The following is a 19,787-nucleotide window of genomic DNA, read 5'->3' as shown; positions in this document are numbered from 1 at the left end:
CTGTCCTTTGGAGTCTTGGCTATCCCTCCCAATGTCCAGGAGAGACTCCTTCTCTAGAGGTTTCTAAACAGAGCTGGGTGGCCATCTGTCAGGATGTTTTGATGGTGTTGTCTTGCCTGGCAGAATTGGGTTGGACTGGATGGCTCTTGGGAAGTTCTTTTCCAATGCTAAGAGATAATGATAGCATTCATCTCCTTGGATAGGTGACTCAACACTGAGACTCAAGAATTCAGTACCTTGGACAGCTTCCTTAATGGACTGGATTCAGCACCTTGGATAGTTCCATTGATGCTTAGATTACAACTGAGTACAATTCACTGTACATCTTCACTTGGGACGAACCATCCACAACTACATGCCATTGTATATCCTTCTATACATTGGCTACCACCCAACCCAGTTCAAAGCATCCCCCGAAGAGGCCGAATTTCAAGGAAAGGCAAGAGATGCTGCCGAAATATTATTCCTCCCACACTCCTTCTCTTCCTCTCCATAATTGCTGCGTAGGAGGAGCCGCTCTCTTGAATAAAAGATCCTTTTGTATGACGCTTCTCCCAAGACGCAGGGAGGCTCGGAAGAATGGCTCCATCCATCCCCTCTCTCTGAGCTCCATCGCTATTGTTGTCATCCTGGGGGTGCCAAAGAACAATTATCAGGAGTTCTCAAGTTGGGTAATGAACCTGAACAGTCTGGAAAGGAGGGCATTAGGGTGAGAAGATGGGATTTAGCTTCACTCAGACCTTGCGTGCCTTCAGTCAACTTTGGTCAAGATAGACCAGGCATGGGTAAACTTGGGATTCAGAATGCTCTGTGATTGTAGGTGAACTATAAATCCCAGCAACTACAACTCCCAAATGTCAAGATTCTATTTCCCCCAAACTCCACCAGTGTTCACATTTGGGCATATTGAGTATTTGTGTAGAGTTTGGTCCAGATCCATCATTGTTTGAGTCCACAGTGATCTCTGGATGTAGGTGAACTACAACTCCAAAACCAAAGGACACTGCCCACCAAACCCTTCCCGTATTTTCTGTTGGTTATGGGAGAACTGTGTGCCAATTTGGTTCAATTCCATTGTTGGTGGGGTTCAGAATATTCTTTGATTGTAGGTGAACTATAAATCCCAGCAACTACAACTCCCAAATGTCAAGGTCTATTTCCCTTAAACTCCATCTGTTTTCATATTTGGGCATATGGAATATTTGTGCCAAATTTGGCCCAGATCCATCATTGTTTGAGTCCACAGTCTCTCTGGATGTAGGTGAACTACAACTCCCAAACTCAAGGTCAATGCCAACCAAACCCTTCCGGTGTTTTCTGTTGGTCATGGGAGTCCTTTGAGCTAAGTTTGGCCCAATTCCATCATTGGCGGAGTTTAGAATGCTCTTTGGTTGTAGGTGAACTATAAATCCCAGCAACTACAACTCCCAAATTTCAAGATTCTATTTTTCCCAAACTCCACCAGCATTCACATTTGGGCATATTGAGTATTTGTGTAGATCCAGATCCATCATTGTTTGAGTCCACAGTGATCTCTGGATGTAGGTGAACTACAACTCCAAAACAAAAGGACACTGCCCACCAAACCCTTACAGTATTTTCTGTTGGTCATAGGAGAACCGTGTGCCAATTTGGTTCAATTCCATCATTGGTGGGGTTCAGAATATTCTTTGATTGTAGGTGAACTATAAATTCCAGCAACTACAACTCCCAAATGACAAAATCATATTTTTTTTACTGAAGGACATACATTGGGTTGTTAGGTGTCTTGTGTCCAAATTTGGTGTCAATTCCCCCAGTGGTTTTTGGGTTCTGTTAATCCCACAAATGAACATTACATTTTTATTTATATAGACTAGCTGTACCCGCCACGCGTTGCTGTGGGCAACCTTCCCTCTTTCTCTCCTTCTTTCCCTCTTTCCTTCACTCCCTCTTTCCTTCCTTCTTTCCCATCTTTCCTCTTCTTCTTCGTTTTTTCTCTTTCCTTCCTTCCCCCTTTTTCTTTCTCTTCTGTCTCTTTTCTTCCTTCTCTCTTTCCTTCTCTCCTTCCCTCCCTTTTTCTCTACATCTTCCCCCCTTTTTTCTTTCCTTCTCTCCTTCCTTTCTTCTCTCCTTCCTTCCTTCCCCCTTTTTCTTTCTCTTCTGCTGTCTCTCTTTTCTTCCTTCTCTCTTTCCTTCCCTCCCCCTTTCTCTACATCTTCCCCCTTCCCCTTTCCTCCACTTCCTCTTTCCCTTTTTTCTTTCCTTCTCTCCTTCCTTCCTTTTCTAACTTTCCTTCCTCCCCCCTTTTTCTTCCTCTCCCTCTTTCTCTCCTTTCTTCCTTCTCTACCTCTTTTCTTCCTTCTCTCTTTGCTTCCATGTTTTCTTCTCCCTTTCCTTTTTTCTTTCTTTCTTTCTTTCTTTCTTTCTCTCTTTCTTTCTTTTTCTCCCCTTCACTCCCTTTTTTCTGTATCGTCATTTAGCTTTTCCTCATTTAGCTTTTTTGGGATTTTTAATTTCCTTCTGCTGTGTTTTTCAGTGTTTTTATGAGTGAAGGGCATACATTGGGTTGTTAGGTGTCTTGTGTCCAAATTTGGTGCCAATTCATCCAGTGGTTTTTGAGTTCTGTTAATCCCACAAACGAACACTACCTTTTTATTTATATAGATTGTTATGTAACGTTGATGGTTCTCATGCTGTTTGATCATGGTCTCCAATCCCGTTAGTCTTTTGCGCCCCCCCCCCCAAAAAAAGTCCAGATTTATTGATATTTCTTATGTATACTAGAGATAAAGTTGAAGTACTTTGGCCACATCATGAGGAGACAGCAAAGCCTAGAGAAGACAATGATGCTGAGGAAAGTGGAAGGCAAAAGGAAGAGGGGCCGACCAAGGGCAAGATGGCATCCTTGAAGTGACTGGACTGACCTTGAAGGAGCTGGGGGTGGTGACGGCCAACAGGGAGCTCTGGCGTGGGCTGGTCCATGAGGTCACAAAGAGTCGGAGAGAACTGAACGAATGAACAACAACAATGTATAGCATTTGAAAAGATCAGTTGGTCAACTTTGATCTAAATAGAGCAGTCTTCCAGAAGAAGCCAAGAACAAAACGATGGTAGCCCGACATCCATTCATGATATTCTTCTGACATGAGGAAACTGGGCCTTCTGGTGAGTCAAGGAGTCAAGAGCTGGGGCTGTGCCAAATCTGGTCTAGAAAAGAAAAAAAAGGGGAAAAATGCATTTTGGAAATAGACTGAGGAATGTCAACTGGAATCATGGCATGTCAGGAACAGTTATCCTCACCCTACAGTGGTTCTTTTTTATTTATTTGCCAAGGTTAGAAGCAAGAGGTTTTGTCATGGCTCCGATCCTTCCTGGAGGGTCGATCCCAGATGGTGAAGCTGGGAGACGCCTGCTCGGACCCCTGGCCTTTGACCTGTGGGGTCCCGCAAGGCTCTATTCTGTCTCCCATGCTATTTAACATCTACATGAAACCGCTGGGAGAGGTCATCTAGAGTTTTGGAGTTAGGTGCCACCTCTATGCAGATGACACACAACTCTACTACTCTTTTCCACCCAACTCCAAGGAGGCCTCTCGAGTGCTGGATGAGTGCCTGGCCGCTGTGGCTATCTGGATGAGGAAGAACAAGCTGAAGATCAATCCCGACAAGACAGAGGTCCTCCTGGTCGATCGTAAACCTGACCGGGGTATAGGGTGGCAACCTGTGCTGGACAAGGTTACACTCCCCCTGAAGTCACAGGTCCACAGTTTGGGAGTCCTCTTGGATTCATCGCTTACGCTTGAGGCTCAGGCATCGGCGGTGTCCGGGAGGGCTTTTGCACAATTGAGACTCGTGCGCCAACTGCGACTGTACCTCGCGAAGGCTGATCTGGCCGGAGTGGTCCATGCCTTGGTCACCTCCAGATTGGACTACTGCAATGCGCTCTACGTGGGGCTGCCCTTGAAAACGGCTCGGAAGTTCCAACTGGTCCAACGAGCAGCGGCCAGGATGTTAACTGGGGCCCCTTACAGAGAGAGGTCAACCCTCCTGTTCAAGGAGCTCCATTGGCTGCCGTTTATTTTCCGAGCCCAATTTAAGGTGCAGGTGCTTACCTACAAAGCCCTGAACAGTTTGGGACCATCCTACCTGCGTGACCGCATCTCTGTCTACGAACCCACGCGCTCACTTCAGTCATCTGGAGAGGCCCTGCTCGTAATCCCGCCTGCGTCGCAAGCGTGTTTGGTGGGGACACGAGACAGGGCCTTTTCTGTGGTGGCCCCCCAATTCTGGAACATCCTCCCCAAAGATCTTAGACAGGCCCCTACACTGGCAGTCTTTAGAAAGGACTTGAAGACCTGGCTGTTCCGATGTGCCTTCCCAGAATAGGAAATCTGCAATACCAAGTCCCATAAGCACTTTATTAAAACTAAGATTGCCGCACGCTGCACACTGCACTTGCCCTATAAGCCTTATATACCACCTGTCACATCAGCACTATTAATCCTGTACCCATTACTCTGGCCCGGCCCAGTTTTATTGTGTCTTAGTGTATTGTTTATTGCTTGTTGTTTATATTGCTTTAATTGTTTTTAATTTGCCTTTGGTTTGTATTGTTGTATTGTGTGTTGAGGCCTTGGCTTTTGGAAGCTGCATCAAGTCCTTCGGGAGATGCTAGCAGGGTACAAATAAAGTTTAATAATAAAATAATAAAAAAGAGAACGCTATAAAAGTAAAATCCATGAATTTTAAAAAAAATGACATTCTTAAATTTCTTGTATTATGTGAGAGAGAATACACACATACATACATACATACATACATACATACATACATACATACAATGACCAATCTTGATAAAATAGTGAAGAGTAGAGATATCACACTGACAACAAAGATCCGCATAGTTAAAGCAATGGACAAAAAATCAATTGCACTACGTTGGAAAGAATACTACCAAAGCCTCCTGAATCGCAGCTTCAATGTGGCCAAAGAGGTTCTCTCACAAATCCCGCAACAACAAACCAGGGATGAGCTTGCAGAACTGCCTAGAAGTCAGCAATGCCATCAGCCAACAAAAAATAGCAAAGCCAGCGGACCTGATGGGATCCCTGCTGAAATCTTTCAAGAGGGAGGACCTGAGCTGACACAACAACTTCACCGGCTCACAGAAAAAGTGTGGGTGACCGAGAAAATCCCAGCAGACTTCAAGGATGCCACCATCATCACCCTCTTCAAAAAAAGGGGGGAAGGAACAGACTGTGGAAACTATCGAGGTAGCTCCCTCCTAACCTCCGCTGGGAAAATCCTCGCAACAATCCTTGCAAACCGCCTTCTACCCCTCTCAGAAGAGACCCTCCCAAAATGGCTTCCACCCCTCCAGAGGAACCGTGGACATGATCTTCACTGCACGACAGCTTCAAGAAAAATGCAGGGAACAAAATCAACCTCTGTACATGGCATTCATCGACCTTGCAAAGGCATTCGACACAGTGAATCGCAGCGCTCTCTGGGCCATCCTCCACAAAATCGGGTGACCAAACAAATTTGTGAACATCCTGCGGCTCCTCCATGATGACATGATGGCAACAGTCCTGGACAGCAATGGCCCCCAAAGTGACCCATTTAAGGTGGAATCAGGTGTCAAACAGGGATGTGTTATTGCCTCAACCTTATTTTCCATCTTCATCTCTATGATACTTCACCTTGTTGATGGGAAGATTCCCAACGGAGTGGAAATCATCTATCGGACAGATGGCAAGCTATTCAACCTCAGCAGACTGAAATCCAAAACCAAGGTTACAACAACATCTGTTATAGAACTCCAGTATGCTGATGACAACGTCACCTGTGCGCATTCAGAAGACCTACAAGCCACTCTAAACACCTTCGCAGAAGCATACGAGAAGCTCAGTCTGTCATTAAACATCGAGAAAATCAAAGTGCTGTTCCAGCAGTCACCAGGCAACCCCTTACCAATGCCAAAGATACAGCTTAATGGTGTAACGTTAGAAAACGTTGATCATTTCCACTACCTTGGCAGCCCCCTCTCCACCAAAGTCAACATCGACACCAAAATACAACACTGCCTGAGCTCTGCAAGTGCAGCATTTTTCCAAATGAAGCAGAGAGTATTGTCGAAGGCTTTCATGGCTGGAATCACTGGGTTGTTGTAGATTTTTTCGGGCTATTTGGCCATGGTCTAGAGGCATTCTCTCCTGACATTTCGCCTGCATCTATGGCAAGCATCCTCAGAGGTAGTGAGGTCTGGTGGAACTAGGAAAAAGGGTTTATATATCTGTGGAATGACCAGGGTGAGAGAAAGGACTCTTGTCTGCTGGAGCTAGGTGTGAATGTTTCAACTGACCACCTTGATTAGCATATAATGGCCTGACAGTGCCTAGAGCAAACTTTTGTTGAGAGGTGATTAGATGTCCTTGTTTGTTTCCTCTCTGTTGTAATTTTAGATTTTTTTCATAGAAGCAGAGAGTGTTTGAGGACCGGGACATCCGTAGGGATACCAAGGTGCTTGTCTAGAAAGCTATTGTCCTCCCAACTCTGCTATATGCCTGTGAGACGTGGACTGTCTACAGACATCACATGCAACTACTGGAACGATTCCATCAGCGCTGCCTCCAGAAAATCTTGCAAATCTCTTGGGAAGACAAGCGGACAAACGTCAGCATGCTGAAAGAAGCAAAGACCACCAGCATTGAAGCGATGGTCCTCTGCTATCAACTCTGCTGGACCGGCCACGTTGTCCGGATGCCCGACCACTGTCTCCCAAAGCAGTTGCTCTACTCCGAACGGAAAACGAAATGTTGGTGGACAGGAAAAGAGATTTAAAGATGGGCTCAAAGCCAACCTTAAAAACTCTGGCATAGACACTGAGAACTGGGAAGCCCTGGCCCTTGAGCGCTCCAGCTGGAGGTCAACTGTGACCAGCAGTGCTGCAGAATTTGAAGAGGCACGAATGGAGGGTGAAAGAGAGAAACGTGCCAAGAGGAAAGCACGTCAAGCCAACCCCAAACGAGACCGCCTTCCACCTGGAAACCAATGCCCTCACTGCGGAAGAAGATGCAGGTCAAGAATAGGGCTCCACAGTCACCTACAGACCCACCAGAATACTGACCCTGGAAGACTATCCTACTCGTCCAACAAGGGATCGCCTAAGTAAGTAAGTAAGTAAGTAAGTAAGTAAGTAATGATATAAGTCTTTATAGGTTACATGCCAATTTACAACTCAGAACTAATAACTGTCTTGATTTTGCAGATACTGAACTCACAACTCACTTAGGGCGCATCTACTTAAGTCTCCTTAGAAGATCTGAAAGCATGGCCTGCTTGGCAAGGGAGAATCATAGAGTATCATTGGAGTGGTAAGAGACCCCCAAGGGCCATCTAGTCCAACCTTCTTCTACCATGTTAGAAAAGCACAAAGCCTCCGCAACAGATAATCATCCAGCCTCTGTTTACAAGAATGAGGCTTCACGGGACTTCCCCTCTTGAACAGCTCTTCTTACAATCCGGAAGTTTTTCCTAAAGTTGAAGTGGAATCACTTTTTCTGCCATTTGAACCCATGGCTCCATTGAATCCTAGTCTCCAGGGCAGCAGAAAGGAAGCCGGCTCCAAATATGGCCCTCCAAATAATGTAGACCTGGATAGGAATCTCAAGAAGTGCTTTCTGTATGTTCTGCCGTTGGCTGCCTACTCACCCGCTTTGGCCCCAATGTCTTGGATGCTCCCTGCCAGGCTTCCTGAGCCGTTGGACGTCGAGTTGGTGGCACAAGACTTCTGCGACTTCAGGGAAAGGAAGGACAGTTTCCGCTCCAGGTTCCTCATGGTAGGATAGGCCAGGTTGGTGGCAGAAGTGGCCCACTCTGAAATACAGAGGGATGGACTGTTAGAATGCATTACAGAATGATTGCAATTCTTGGGGAGGAACCCAGATGGGTGAGAATCGGTGCAGTGCCAATGACTACTTTGGGTGCATCTATCCTGCAGAAATAAGACACTTTTGATGCCACTTTCAACTGCCACGGCTCAATGCAATGGAACCCTGGGAGCTAAACACTGCCATATAAAACTGGGCTTTAGAACAGCTTGTAAATCACCAGCAATGACAAGACCTTGACATTTGGGGATTGTAGTTGCTGGGATTTATAGTTCTCCTACAATCAAAGAGCATTCTGAACCCCACCAACCAGGCCTGGGTGGGGAGTGGGGGGTTAGGGGTTCAACCCCCCTCTCCCCCAAAATTTTCCAAGTTAAAAAAAACCTGGTTTACTCATGAATTTTAACTGGTTAACCAAATTCCCAAGCTAAGTCTATGAGAGGCAAAAAAAAATTAAGAGTCCCTCCAGAACTGCAAGCACTATCTCAAGCAAATATTGACAATTTATTCACACTGTCATTACTTGCAGCAATAGCCGATGTAGCGAAGCAACCAAGTTGTGTGTGTGGGGGGGGGGGGGGGGATGTTGAATGCTATCATTAAGGAGGCCAGACTTGGTGGAGGTGGTCTGCAGGCTATTGAAGGCTGCTCTGCCCCCTGCTGTACTCTTTGCTTCAGTGTGAGCTAGGAGGCAGGTTATTATTATTATTATTATTATTATTATTATTATTATTAAACTTTATTTATATCCCACTACCATCTCCCCAAGGGACTCGGTGCGGCTTACATGAGGACGAGCCCACAGTACATCAATACAAGCAATAACAACAACAGTAAAACAAATTAAATCAAACTCATAACAAAAAAAGCAATATACAATGACAATAATACAACACACAATTAAAATCTATGGCTGGGCCAAATGCAATTAAAGTTAAAAATAATGCTAGGCATGAATAAGGTAGGAGAGATGGGGCATTAGTGGGAGCGTACAACAATCCTAAATCAATGTAAAGTGCATTTGGAGGGCACAATGCTGAGAGTTCATTATTCTGGGAAGGCACACTGGTTTCAACACACACACCCCCCCGAAATTTTCAACCCCCACCCCCCAAAATTTTCAACCATCCCCGAATTTTTTTTTCTGGCTATGGCCCTGCCACCAATGATAGAATTGGGCCAAACTTCCCACACAGAACCGTGCCTTGAAGGGACTCGATGGTGCGAGCCTCCCTCCAGCCTCTCACACTCTCCCTCACCTGCACATGTGTACCACACATGCTCTCCCCTTCCCACTTGGAGTCTCAGAAGCAGCCCTCCCCTAGGTTGAGAGGCCAGCCAATCACAGCAGAGGATGGCTTTTGGTGGGAGGATTCCCACCATCTGTTTCCAAAAAGCAAGAGGAGGACAGGCGGAGAGATCTTCATCCTTCTCTGCCAAAGGGGTTCCTAAGACAATCAGAAATATATGTTTTCTGATTGCCTTTGGCGACCCCTCTGAAATCCCCTCATGACCCCGCAGGGGACCCAACCTCCAGGTCGACAAACGCTGATCTAGATTATATGGCAGTGTAGATCCAGCCTTAGTTTGGTGAGACACCAGACACTTTGGCAAAGAACTCTTGCAAAACTACAATGATTCAACAACATTGAACCATGGCAGTTCAAGGGGTGTCAAGCTGCATTAATTCTACATTATAGATGCACCCCAAGAGGAACTGAAACCCCAATGATGGTTTGTCTTACGAGAGTAGCTGAGACGAAACCTCCCGCAACAGAAGTGGATTCGGCATTGCTTCCTGATGTTCTCCTTCATGAGGCAATGGAAGAGAAAAATGAAGAACCCTGTAAGAAGAGAAATTTAGAGCCGGTGGATTCAAATTGCAAGCAAAGAGGTTTTATTTATTTATTTTGTCGTGTCAGGAGTGACTTGAGAAATTGCAAGTCGCTTCTGGTGTGAGAGAATTGGCCATCAGCAAGGACATTGCCCAGGGGATGCCTGGATGATTTGATGTTTTACCATTCTTGTGGGAGGCTTCTCTCATGTCCCCGCATGAGGAGCTGGAGCTGACAGAGGGAGCTCATCCCCAACCTGTCGGTCTTCAGCCAAGGGACCACTTTACATTTGGCCTTCCCACTGTTATCTTATTGATAATGTTGTATATTTTATTGTCTATGTTTTATTTTAATTGCTTGTACTGTTGTTGTTTTGCTTGTATTGTATTCGGGCTCGGCCTCATGTAAGCCGCACCGAGTCCCTTGGGGAGATGGTAGCGGGGTACAAATAAAGTATTATTATTATTATTATTATTATTATTATTATTATTATGCTCTTGACTTCATGGATTGCATGTACCATGACTTCATGGATTATTTGTACCTTGCTATCTTGGACTATTGATCTTTGTATTTGGGACTGCTGCTATTTCATAGCATCCTTTCTACTGCATTTTGGGGAATTGCCATTTCCCCTTTTGGACATGCTTTTTGTAAACAAACTGTAGTTAGCTGCTTCTGGACTCGGTGAGGTGCTTGGTGAAAAGGTGCTCCGCAGTTAGTGTGCTGGTACGGTTGTACCAGGAGCTCCAACTTTATTTCCTTTCTGTTATCTGTTTGCAGTTATACGGCAGGCTCCTGTCCATCATAATTAAGCTTTGGTTCCGCCTCTTGTTCTGGGCTCTGGGAGGGAAATGAGCCTTTTTTTGGTCAGTCACACACAAGGAAATTATACTATAGGATGTAGTCCTGCTCGTCCCATAGAAAAGCTTCTTTTCTCAAGAACATCTGGGGACACAGAAACAGAAATTCCAGGGAAAAGGTCCCAAGGCTCTGGCTGAGAGCTCACAGCCTCTCAGCCTCACAGCAATCAGAGGGAAAACAGCCCTGAAGTTTCAAAGAATTCTCTGAGGGAGGACAGCATTACAGATCCACGGAACTCCAGCTGAAATATATTCAAGCCTCTGCTGGTAGGTCTACTCGATACCCAGACGCATTTGGAATCGGTAGTAGGACCCACACCGATGAGGCATAGATAATAGACAGCCTAGGAGAGGTTAAAGGTAGGTAAAGGTAGTCCCCTGACATTGTCCAGTCATGTCTGACTCTGTGGTGTGGTGCTCATCTCCATTTCTAAGCCGAAGAGCCAGCGTTGTCCGTAGACACCTCCAAGTTCATGTGGCCGGCATGACTGCATGGAGCACCGTTACCTTCCCGCCGGAGCGGTACCTATTGATCTACTCACATTTGCATGTTTTCGAACTGCTAGGTTGGCAGAAGCTAGGGCTGACAGCGGAAGCTCACGCCACTCCCCGGAATCGAACCTGCAACCTTTCTGTCAACAAGCTCAGCAGCTCAGTGCTTTAACCCACTGCGCCACCGGGGACCCACACCGATGAGGCATAGATAATAGACAGCCTAAGAGAGGTTAAAAAGTGTTTTTTCTTACAGAGAAAGTACAGTTAATAAAAGTCAGGTACCAGTCCATTGAGGACTAGACTAAGAAAGCCTTGGAGTCTTGTTTGAACCATTGAAGATTTGTTTGTTTGTTCCATAATTAAGACTTTGTTGTATCATTAAAGACTCTAAAGACCATCACTTCGGAAAAATCCCTAAGACTCTCTCTCTGAGGCACCCCTGGCTTCCCGCTGGGCTTAAAGTATACGTCCTATAGAAAAGTACAGCTGTTACAGGCCCAGCATGCGACAGAACAGTTAGAGTACAGCAGACTCTGCGTTTGAGTGACAACATGCTCCACTGAGTTCCTTTCTGCTAAAGTTTTCCCACCCCCGTGCCTCCCTTACCTTGGAAAGTGTTGCAAAGTGCAAAGAGATACAGGAAGAAGACCTGCACGGGCCCCGTAGCAAAGAAGGCAAAGCCCCATGTCAAGCCGAGCAGGAAAGACAGGCTGGCCACCCGCTTCATGTTGCGGAGCAAGTCCTGGCCCCAGCTGCCCTCCTCAAAGTGGTTCTTGGCCTTCATGGCCTGGATCTGCAAGAGGACGGTGACAAAGACAGAGGCGTTGACCAGGAAGACGAGGCAGAAGTAGGCCACCACCGAGATGTAAAAGGCTGTTTCGTTCCGAATCCAGCAACTGTAAGAGACAAACAAGCAGGACAAAAAGGCCCCATTAGGTCTACATTAGGAACTGATGTCGAGCACCCCGCCCCCCAAATAAGGGATAGTGACTTATAGTTCTGCAAAGGGCAAGGGCACCAGACTACACAACAAGGGTTAAGTCTTGGTCACATTGCCAAGGCACTGACAACAATAAGGACCCCACGAGGCTTTTGGGAAATGGCTGGATCTTGGGACTTCTGCCCTTTGTGAGAATTGTAGTTTCCCAAGGAACAAAAGCATGAATCAGTTGCAGCACAGCTGGGGTTTCATCTGCCAGCCTTCCCAATGATCATGGACTCTCTGCCTGCATGTCTTGGACTTCAGTACATACTATCTCCCTCATGAACTTTCCTCAAAGACCTTTTAAAACATTGGACTTCAGGCTTCTTCATGAAAATTAATTCTCTTATTAAATATACTTGGAATGTGGGACAAAGATAGGGTTTTGTTGCTATGAAATGCTTATGATTATGAATGTATGTATCTTGCTATGAAATATTGCCTTTCCCCTTTGCCTTTTGCCCTAGAAAATGTGACCCAGGACTGTTGAAATGCTTGAGGGAGAACCACTAGTTCCCTTTCTTATTTGATTATTTCACATCTGCATGGAACAATAGCCATTTATGGTTTCCTTTGTCTCGCCCTCGGAGTTGGTCCAGTGAGATGAGGAAGTCTATTTGGAATACGGACATTATGATTGATTCACAAAGGGCAGCGTTGATCCCCCCGAGGTCCGCTGCCCTGATCCTGTTTGTTTCCCTCACCAAAACCCCTCAAAGGACAATAAGCTGCATCGGCTGGAGACATTTTTCCTTTGTTTCGCTGAGCACATGGCCAGTTTCCATTGACCCATTCATGAACTCTCTTTGTGTTCTGTCGTCCCGCCTCCCCTCTTCTGATTCGCTGGCCGGCGGGCGACAGGAGCCCTCCCCCTTGGATCCAGCACACCCCTGAAGCTCCCTGATTGGTCCAGGAGCCCAGGGGATGGGAGGCTCCTCCCCAGCTGTTCGCCCTGTTGCCCAATCACAGCGGGGAACATCAGAGGAGCCGGGGAGGGAAGTTTGAACTCTGGGTTTTCAAAAATTGTATAAATATGCCTGCATCACTGTGCTCCTGCATGCTTGTAGTGGAACTATTCCTACAATGCATCCGATTGCAGCTGAATCGCTAATAAAACACCTCAGTCGCTGAAACTTCTTCCACTTTGGTGAGGATTTATTATTTTTAATATTTTTATTAGGGCTGGGCGGTTTCATTTCGTTAATTCGTAATTCGTTAATAATTCGTTAATTTTTTCAATTACAAAACGATAACGAACCATTCTCGAGCAATTATTAAAAAAAACTAATTTTCAAAAACGTTTTGTAAATGCTTCGTATTTTGATATTGTATTCGTTTTGTTATTGTTTTGAGGTCGTTTCGTTATTATTTCCGCATGTCTGGGCCAGTTTTATGGTTTAATTAGTGAAAAAAAATTATAATATCACACCAACAGTCAACAACAGAGGGAGAGGGAAGCTTCAGAAGGTTTTGGAGGTTTTTTAGTGTATTTCGCGGTCGCGTCCGCCATTAACGAATCGATTCGTTATTGTTTCGGAAATCGATTCGTTAAATTTTTACCATTTATGAAATTTCGTAAATATCGAACTTTTTAAAAGGAAAATTTTGTAATTATTTTAAATATCGAAACAAAAAAAACCCCCAAATACAAATCAATTTTAGAAACAAATTTTTACGTTGTTACCCAGGCCTAATCGCTGAAATTGGCTTCGTTTGCCTCACCAAGGTTCCAGGACTCTCTTTGGTGTGGTCCTCAGGGATCTCCTCGGCTGGGGAGACCCTCCTAAAAGCAGCTCGATATCAGAACCCTTTCCTTTCCAAAAGTTCTTTGTTCCAAATAAGAGTGTGTTTAACAAGAGAGACTCACAACAGTTCCAGCGGCTCAGCACTTCGAGAAACAGGTTCAGTCCCATAGATGTCTCTGCTTATGGCAAGGACAGTTGCCACAACAGCAGCGGGAATTCCTAGTGATATAAACAGGGGTGTTATTAGGCCCCAAAGAGATGTGATTCTGGCCAGGTTTAGGGAAGTGAGGATTCTTAGGGCGATGGGTGCAACCAGGGGCGGCTCAACCCATTATGCAAAGTAAGCATTCGCAGTATGGTTGATTTTGCCCAGGGGCGCTCTTGAGGCGCTCTTGGGGGAAAATAGACCTTGACATATGCGAGTTGTAGTTACTGGGATGTATAGTTCACCTACAATCAAAGAGCATTCTGAACTCCACCAATGATGGAATTGAACCAAATATGGCACACAGAACTCCTTCGACGAACAGAAAATATATATCAATGATTGGTTGGGGTGCAGAGGCGGCAAAATACTGTTTGCTTACCACTGAAAATTACCTAGGGCCGCCTCTGGGTGCAACTGTGAATGAAGGGAGGTTGGGAAATATCACAAAAATATTTTCCTATTAACTATGAATTTTTGAGTTAAAAACAAAGCTTTCCAATATGGCCGTGTTTCTCAACCTCGTGGTCGCCAACCTGGGGGTTTCAGGGAGGGGGTCACCAAGCATCATCAGAAAACACAAGGGAAGGGCTGTTATTAAGACTCTAAGCAGGAAGGGGAGAGCAGGTGTGCTTGGCGCATGGCAGCATAGTACGCATGTGCAGGTGAAGGAGAGTGTGCGAGGCTGGAGAGAGGCTCACGTCAATGTGTTCCTTCAAGGTATGGGAGTACTGTGTGTCAAATTTGGCCCAATTCTATCATTAGTGGGGTTCAGAATGCTCTTTGATTGTAGGAGAACTATAAATCCCAGCAACTACAACTCCCAAATGTCAAGGTCTATTTCCCCCAAACTCCACCAGTGATCACATTTGGGCATATTGAGTATTTGTGCCAAGTTTGGACCAGATGAATCATTGTTTGAGTCCAAACTCCAAACAACTACAACTCCAAAACTCAAGGTCATGCCCACCAAACCCTTCTGGTGTTTTCTGTTGGTCATGGGAGTACTGTGCCATGTTTGGTTCAATTCCATCATTGGTGAAGTTCAGATTGTAGGTGAACTATAAATCGCAGCAACTACAACTCCCAAATATCAAGGTCTATTTTTCCCAAACTCCACCAGTGATCACATTTGGGCATATTGAGTATCCGTGCCAAGTTTGGTCCAGATGAATCATTGTTTGAGTCCACAGTGCTCTCTGGATGGAGGTGAACTACAACTCCTAAACTCAAGGTCTTGCCCACCAAACCCTTCTAGTGTTTTCTGTTGGTCATGGGAGTACTGTGTGCCAAGTTTGGTTCAATTCCATCATTAGTGATGTTCAGATTGTAGGTGAACTATAAATCCCAGCATTTACAACTCCCAAGTGACAAAATAAACCCTCCCCCAACCCCACCAGTATTCAAATTTGAGCATATCGGGTATTTGTGCCAAATTTGGTCCAGTGAAAACTCAAGGTCATGCCCACCAAACCCTTGAAATATTTAAAATACCTTTTGTAAAATAGTTTTTGGAGACAAGCTAGGTATTGTTTTTGGATCACCTCTGCCTGCATAAGGCAGAGCCCTGGATCCTGACAAATAGAAACGTGACCCCATAGTGCTATCAGTCCCATATATGGAGCCTCCAGTGGTGCAATGGGTTAAACCCTTGTGCAGGCAGGACTGAAGACTGACAGGTCGGAGGTTTGAATCTGGGAAGAGCGTGGATGAGCTCCCTCTGTCAGATCCAGCTCCCCATGCGGGGACATGAGAGTAGCCTCCCACAAGGATGGTAAAATATATACATGTACATACACACACACACACACACACAGATCTATATATATATAAATGCTCTGTGCATAATGAGTACCTTAAAAACAAAAGAACCAATGAACGAAATCACACCTAATTTGGCAACAAAATATCTCATGACACAAGGAGTGACCATCACTCAAAAATTATGATTTTGTCATTTGGGAGTTGTAGTTGCTGGGATTTATAGTTCACCTATAATCAAAGAACATTCTGAACTCCATCAACAATGGAATTGAACCAAACTTGGCACACATAACTCCCTTGACCGAGAGAAAATACTGGAAGGGTTTGGTGGGCATTGACCTTGAGTTTGGGAGTTGTAGTTCACCTACATCCAGAGAGCACTGTGGACTCAAGCAATGATGGATCTGGAGCAAACTTGGCACAAGCACTCAATACGCCCAAATATGAACACAGATGGAGTTTGGGGGAAATAGACCTTGACATTTGGGAGTTGTAGTTGCTGGGATTTATAGTTCACCTACAATCACAGAGCATTCTGAATCCCACCAACGATATAATTGGGCCAAACCACCCACACAGAACCCCCATGTGGGCCACAGCAACGCGTGGCAGGGGATGGCTAGTGTGTGTGTGTATATATATATAAACATCTAGGCATCCCCTGGGCAACATCCTTGCAGACAGCCAATTTTCTCACACCTGAAGTGACTTGCAGTTTCTCAAGTCATTCCAGACATGAAAAAAGTCGCATATATCAGTTAAGGAAAAAAGGGCTCAAAGACCCCATATCTTTACCCCAACCAATGACGGAGAGCTTCAGGATGTAGTGAGTGACGTAGATGTTGAAGACCCGGACCAGCGCATAGTACATGTGGATGGCCTCCAGCCCCATCCAGGTGAAGGACGCCAGGAGGAAGTAGTGGAGGACCACGGCCACGGAGATGCAGAGGCCACGCTTCTGGAAGGAAGACAGCCACGGATCGAACAGAAAGGTGAGGTTGAGCATCAACAGGGCGAAGCAGAGGTTGATCAGGATCCGGGAAGGGTGGTCCTGATGGAGCTTGCTGGAATTGGAAAAGAGAGGTGGAGAAATGCCTTGTTCTCCTATTCAACCCTTCTTTCTGAAGCATAAGTAAATATTGGGAAACTTTAAGCCCTGGGGCTGAATCAGGGCTTAAAATTTCCCCTTCTCTCCATCATGTATGAACAGGTAGCCAATTGAAACATTCACACCTACCTCAAATAGACAAGAGTTCTTTCTCCCACCCAGACATTCCACAGATAAACAAACCCCACTTGCCTAGTTTCTAACAGACCTCACAACCTCTAAGAATGCCTGCCAAAGATGCAGGCGAAACGTCATAGAATCATAGAATCAAAGAGTTGGAAGAGACCTCATGGGCCATCCAGTCCAACCACATTCTGCCAAGAAGCAGGAATATTGCATTCAAATCACCCCTGACAGATGGCCATTCAGCCTTTGTTTAAAAGCTTCCAAAGAAGGAGCCTCCACCACACTCCGGGGCAGAGAGTTCCACTGCTGAACAGCTCTCACAGTCAGGAAGTTCTTCCTCATGTTCAGATCTAATCTGAACATGAGAGAATGCTTCTGGAATATGGCCATACAGCCTGGAAAATTCACAACAACCCATTCCTCTTCTCCATTTTTGTTGACCACTTTCCCAAACTCTGCATGTGCCTTTACTCCATTCAAGAAGGTTTAAATGCCTCTCTTCTCTCAGAGTGGCACTTGGGGTGCATCTATACAGTAGAAGTAATGCAGTTTGACATTAATTCACTACCTTTCCTTGAACAATTGGGAGTCAGAACCCTTTGCCAGTGGACTGCAAATCAAAGAAGACCCAAATATTCCTCCCATGAAACCATGGACTGAAATGAGCATAAAAGGCAATCCTACTTACTCAATGGACAGGTAGATTATTAGTGCCAAGCCCAGGAAAATGGAGGAAATTCCACAGCCCACATTGGAGATCAATGTTAAATTCCAGTTATCGGCCTCATTTTCGACTGGGTTCTGGAAGATGTCCTAAGAGAAACCAACGTTAAATGCATGACTCTCAAGTTAAAGTTTGCTAACATAAATACGGACTATTTATCTTGCACCTGGGTACAAATTACTACTGGAATATCTAGGTCAGTGTTTCTTAACTTGGGGGTCGGGACCCCTAGGGGGGTCACGAGGGGGTATCAGAGAGGTCGCCAAAGACCATCAGAAAACACAGTATTTTCCATTGGTCATGGAGGTTCTGTGTAGGAAGTTTAGCCCAATTCTCTCATTGTTGGAGTTCAGAATGCTCTTTGATTGTAGGTGAACTATAAATCCCAGCAACTACAACTCCCAAATGCCAAGTTCTGTTTTCTCTAACCTCCTGCAGTATTCACATTTGGGCATGTTGAGTATTTGTGCCAAGTTTGGTCCAGATCCATCATTGTTTGAGTCCACAGTGCTCTCTGGATAAAGGTGAACTACAATTCCAAAACTCAAGGTCAATGCCTATCAAACCCTTCCAGTATTTACTGTTGGTCATAGGAGTTCTGTGTGCCAAGACAGGTTCAATTCAGTCGTTGGTGGAGTTCAGAATGCTCTTTGGTTGTAGGTGAACTATAAATCCCAGCAACTACAACTCCCAAATGTCAAGGTCTATTTTCTCTAACCGCCTCCAGTATTCACATTTGGGCATGTTGAGTATTCGTGCCAAGTTTGGTCCAGATCCATCATTGTTTGAGTCCACAGTGCTCTCTGGATAAAGGTGAACTACAACTCCAAAACTCAAGGTCAATGCCTATCAAACCCTTCCAGTATTTACTGTTGGTCATAGGAGTTCTGTGTGCCAAGATAGGTTCAATTCAGTCATTGGTGGAGTTCAGTATGCTCTTTGATTGTAGGTGAACTATAAATCCCAGTAACTACAACTCCCAAATGTCAAGGTCTATTTTCTCTAACCTCCTCCAGTATTCACATTTGGGCATGTTGAGTATTCGTGGCAAGTTTGGTCCAGATCCATCATTGTTTGACTCCACAGTGCTCTCTGGATGGAGGTGAACTACAACTCCAAAACTCAAGGTCAATGCCTATCAAACCCTTCCAGTATTTACTGTTGGTCATAGGAGTTCTGTGTGCCAAGACTGCTTCAATTCAGTCATTGGTGGAGTTCAGTATGCTCTTTGATTGTATGTGAACTATAAATACCAGCAACTACAACTCCCAAATGTCAAGGTCTATTTTCTCTAACCTCCTCCAGTATTCACATTTGGGCATGTTGAGTATTCGTGGCAAGTTTGGTCCAGATCCATCATTGTTTGACTCCACAGTGCTCTCTGGATAAAGGTGAACTACAACTCCAAAAGTCAAGGCCAATGCCTATCAAACCCTCCCAGTATTTACTGTTGGTAATAGGAGTTCTGTGTGCCAAGACTGCTTCAATTCAGTCATTGGTGGAGTTCAGTATGCTCTTTGATTGTATGTGAACTATGAATCTCAGCAACTACAACTCCCAAATGACAGCATCAATCTCCCCTTCAATACCACTAGAATTAAAATTTGGGTGTATCAGGCATTTGTGCCGAATTTGGTCCAGTGAATGAAAATAATCCTGCTGTTATGACGATTCATAACAGCAGCAAAATTACAGTTGTGAAGTAGCAACAAAAATAATGTTATGTTTGGGGGTCACCACATGAGAACTGTATTAAGGTGTCGCGGCATTAGGGAGGTTGAGAACCACTGGTCTAGGTCTTCCAGCACAAGTATATGGTCAACTTCTGTTGGAAGCTGATCATAGAATCACACAAAAGGACCTAGAGCAGCGTTTCTCAATCTGGGGGTCACAAGGAGCTTTCAGAGGAGTCACCAAAGACCATCAGAAGACACATATTTCAGATGGTCTTAGGAACCCCTTTGGCAGAGAAGGCTGAAGATCTCTCCGCCTGTCCTTCTCTTCCTTTTTGGAAACGAATCCTCCCATCACATACACATCAAAATAAGGGAGTTGTAGTTTGGTGTG

General features: G+C 45.1%; 1 protein-coding gene across 1 annotated transcript in view; it reads right to left on the bottom strand.

The window, feature by feature from the left end:
• Positions 1-3,160: 3,160 nt before the first annotated feature.
• The window catches only part of ADGRG4 (adhesion G protein-coupled receptor G4), a 71,448-nt gene continuing 54,821 nt past the window's right edge, over positions 3,161-19,787 (bottom strand). The window contains exons 12-18 of the mRNA XM_067471716.1: positions 17,685-17,809; positions 16,558-16,826; positions 13,916-14,012; positions 11,673-11,962; positions 9,619-9,717; positions 7,695-7,859; positions 3,161-3,189 (exon numbers count right to left, since the gene is read on the bottom strand). Of these exons, the coding sequence (XP_067327817.1) occupies positions 3,161-3,189; positions 7,695-7,859; positions 9,619-9,717; positions 11,673-11,962; positions 13,916-14,012; positions 16,558-16,826; positions 17,685-17,809 (1,074 nt within the window). The remainder of the gene's footprint in view (positions 3,190-7,694; positions 7,860-9,618; positions 9,718-11,672; positions 11,963-13,915; positions 14,013-16,557; positions 16,827-17,684; positions 17,810-19,787) is intronic.

This window comes from Anolis sagrei, chromosome 10 (assembly GCF_037176765.1).
Source record: "Anolis sagrei isolate rAnoSag1 chromosome 10, rAnoSag1.mat, whole genome shotgun sequence".
Classification (NCBI taxonomy): domain Eukaryota; kingdom Metazoa; phylum Chordata; class Lepidosauria; order Squamata; family Dactyloidae; genus Anolis; species Anolis sagrei.
This window is presented reverse-complemented; position numbering and strand designations above follow the sequence as displayed.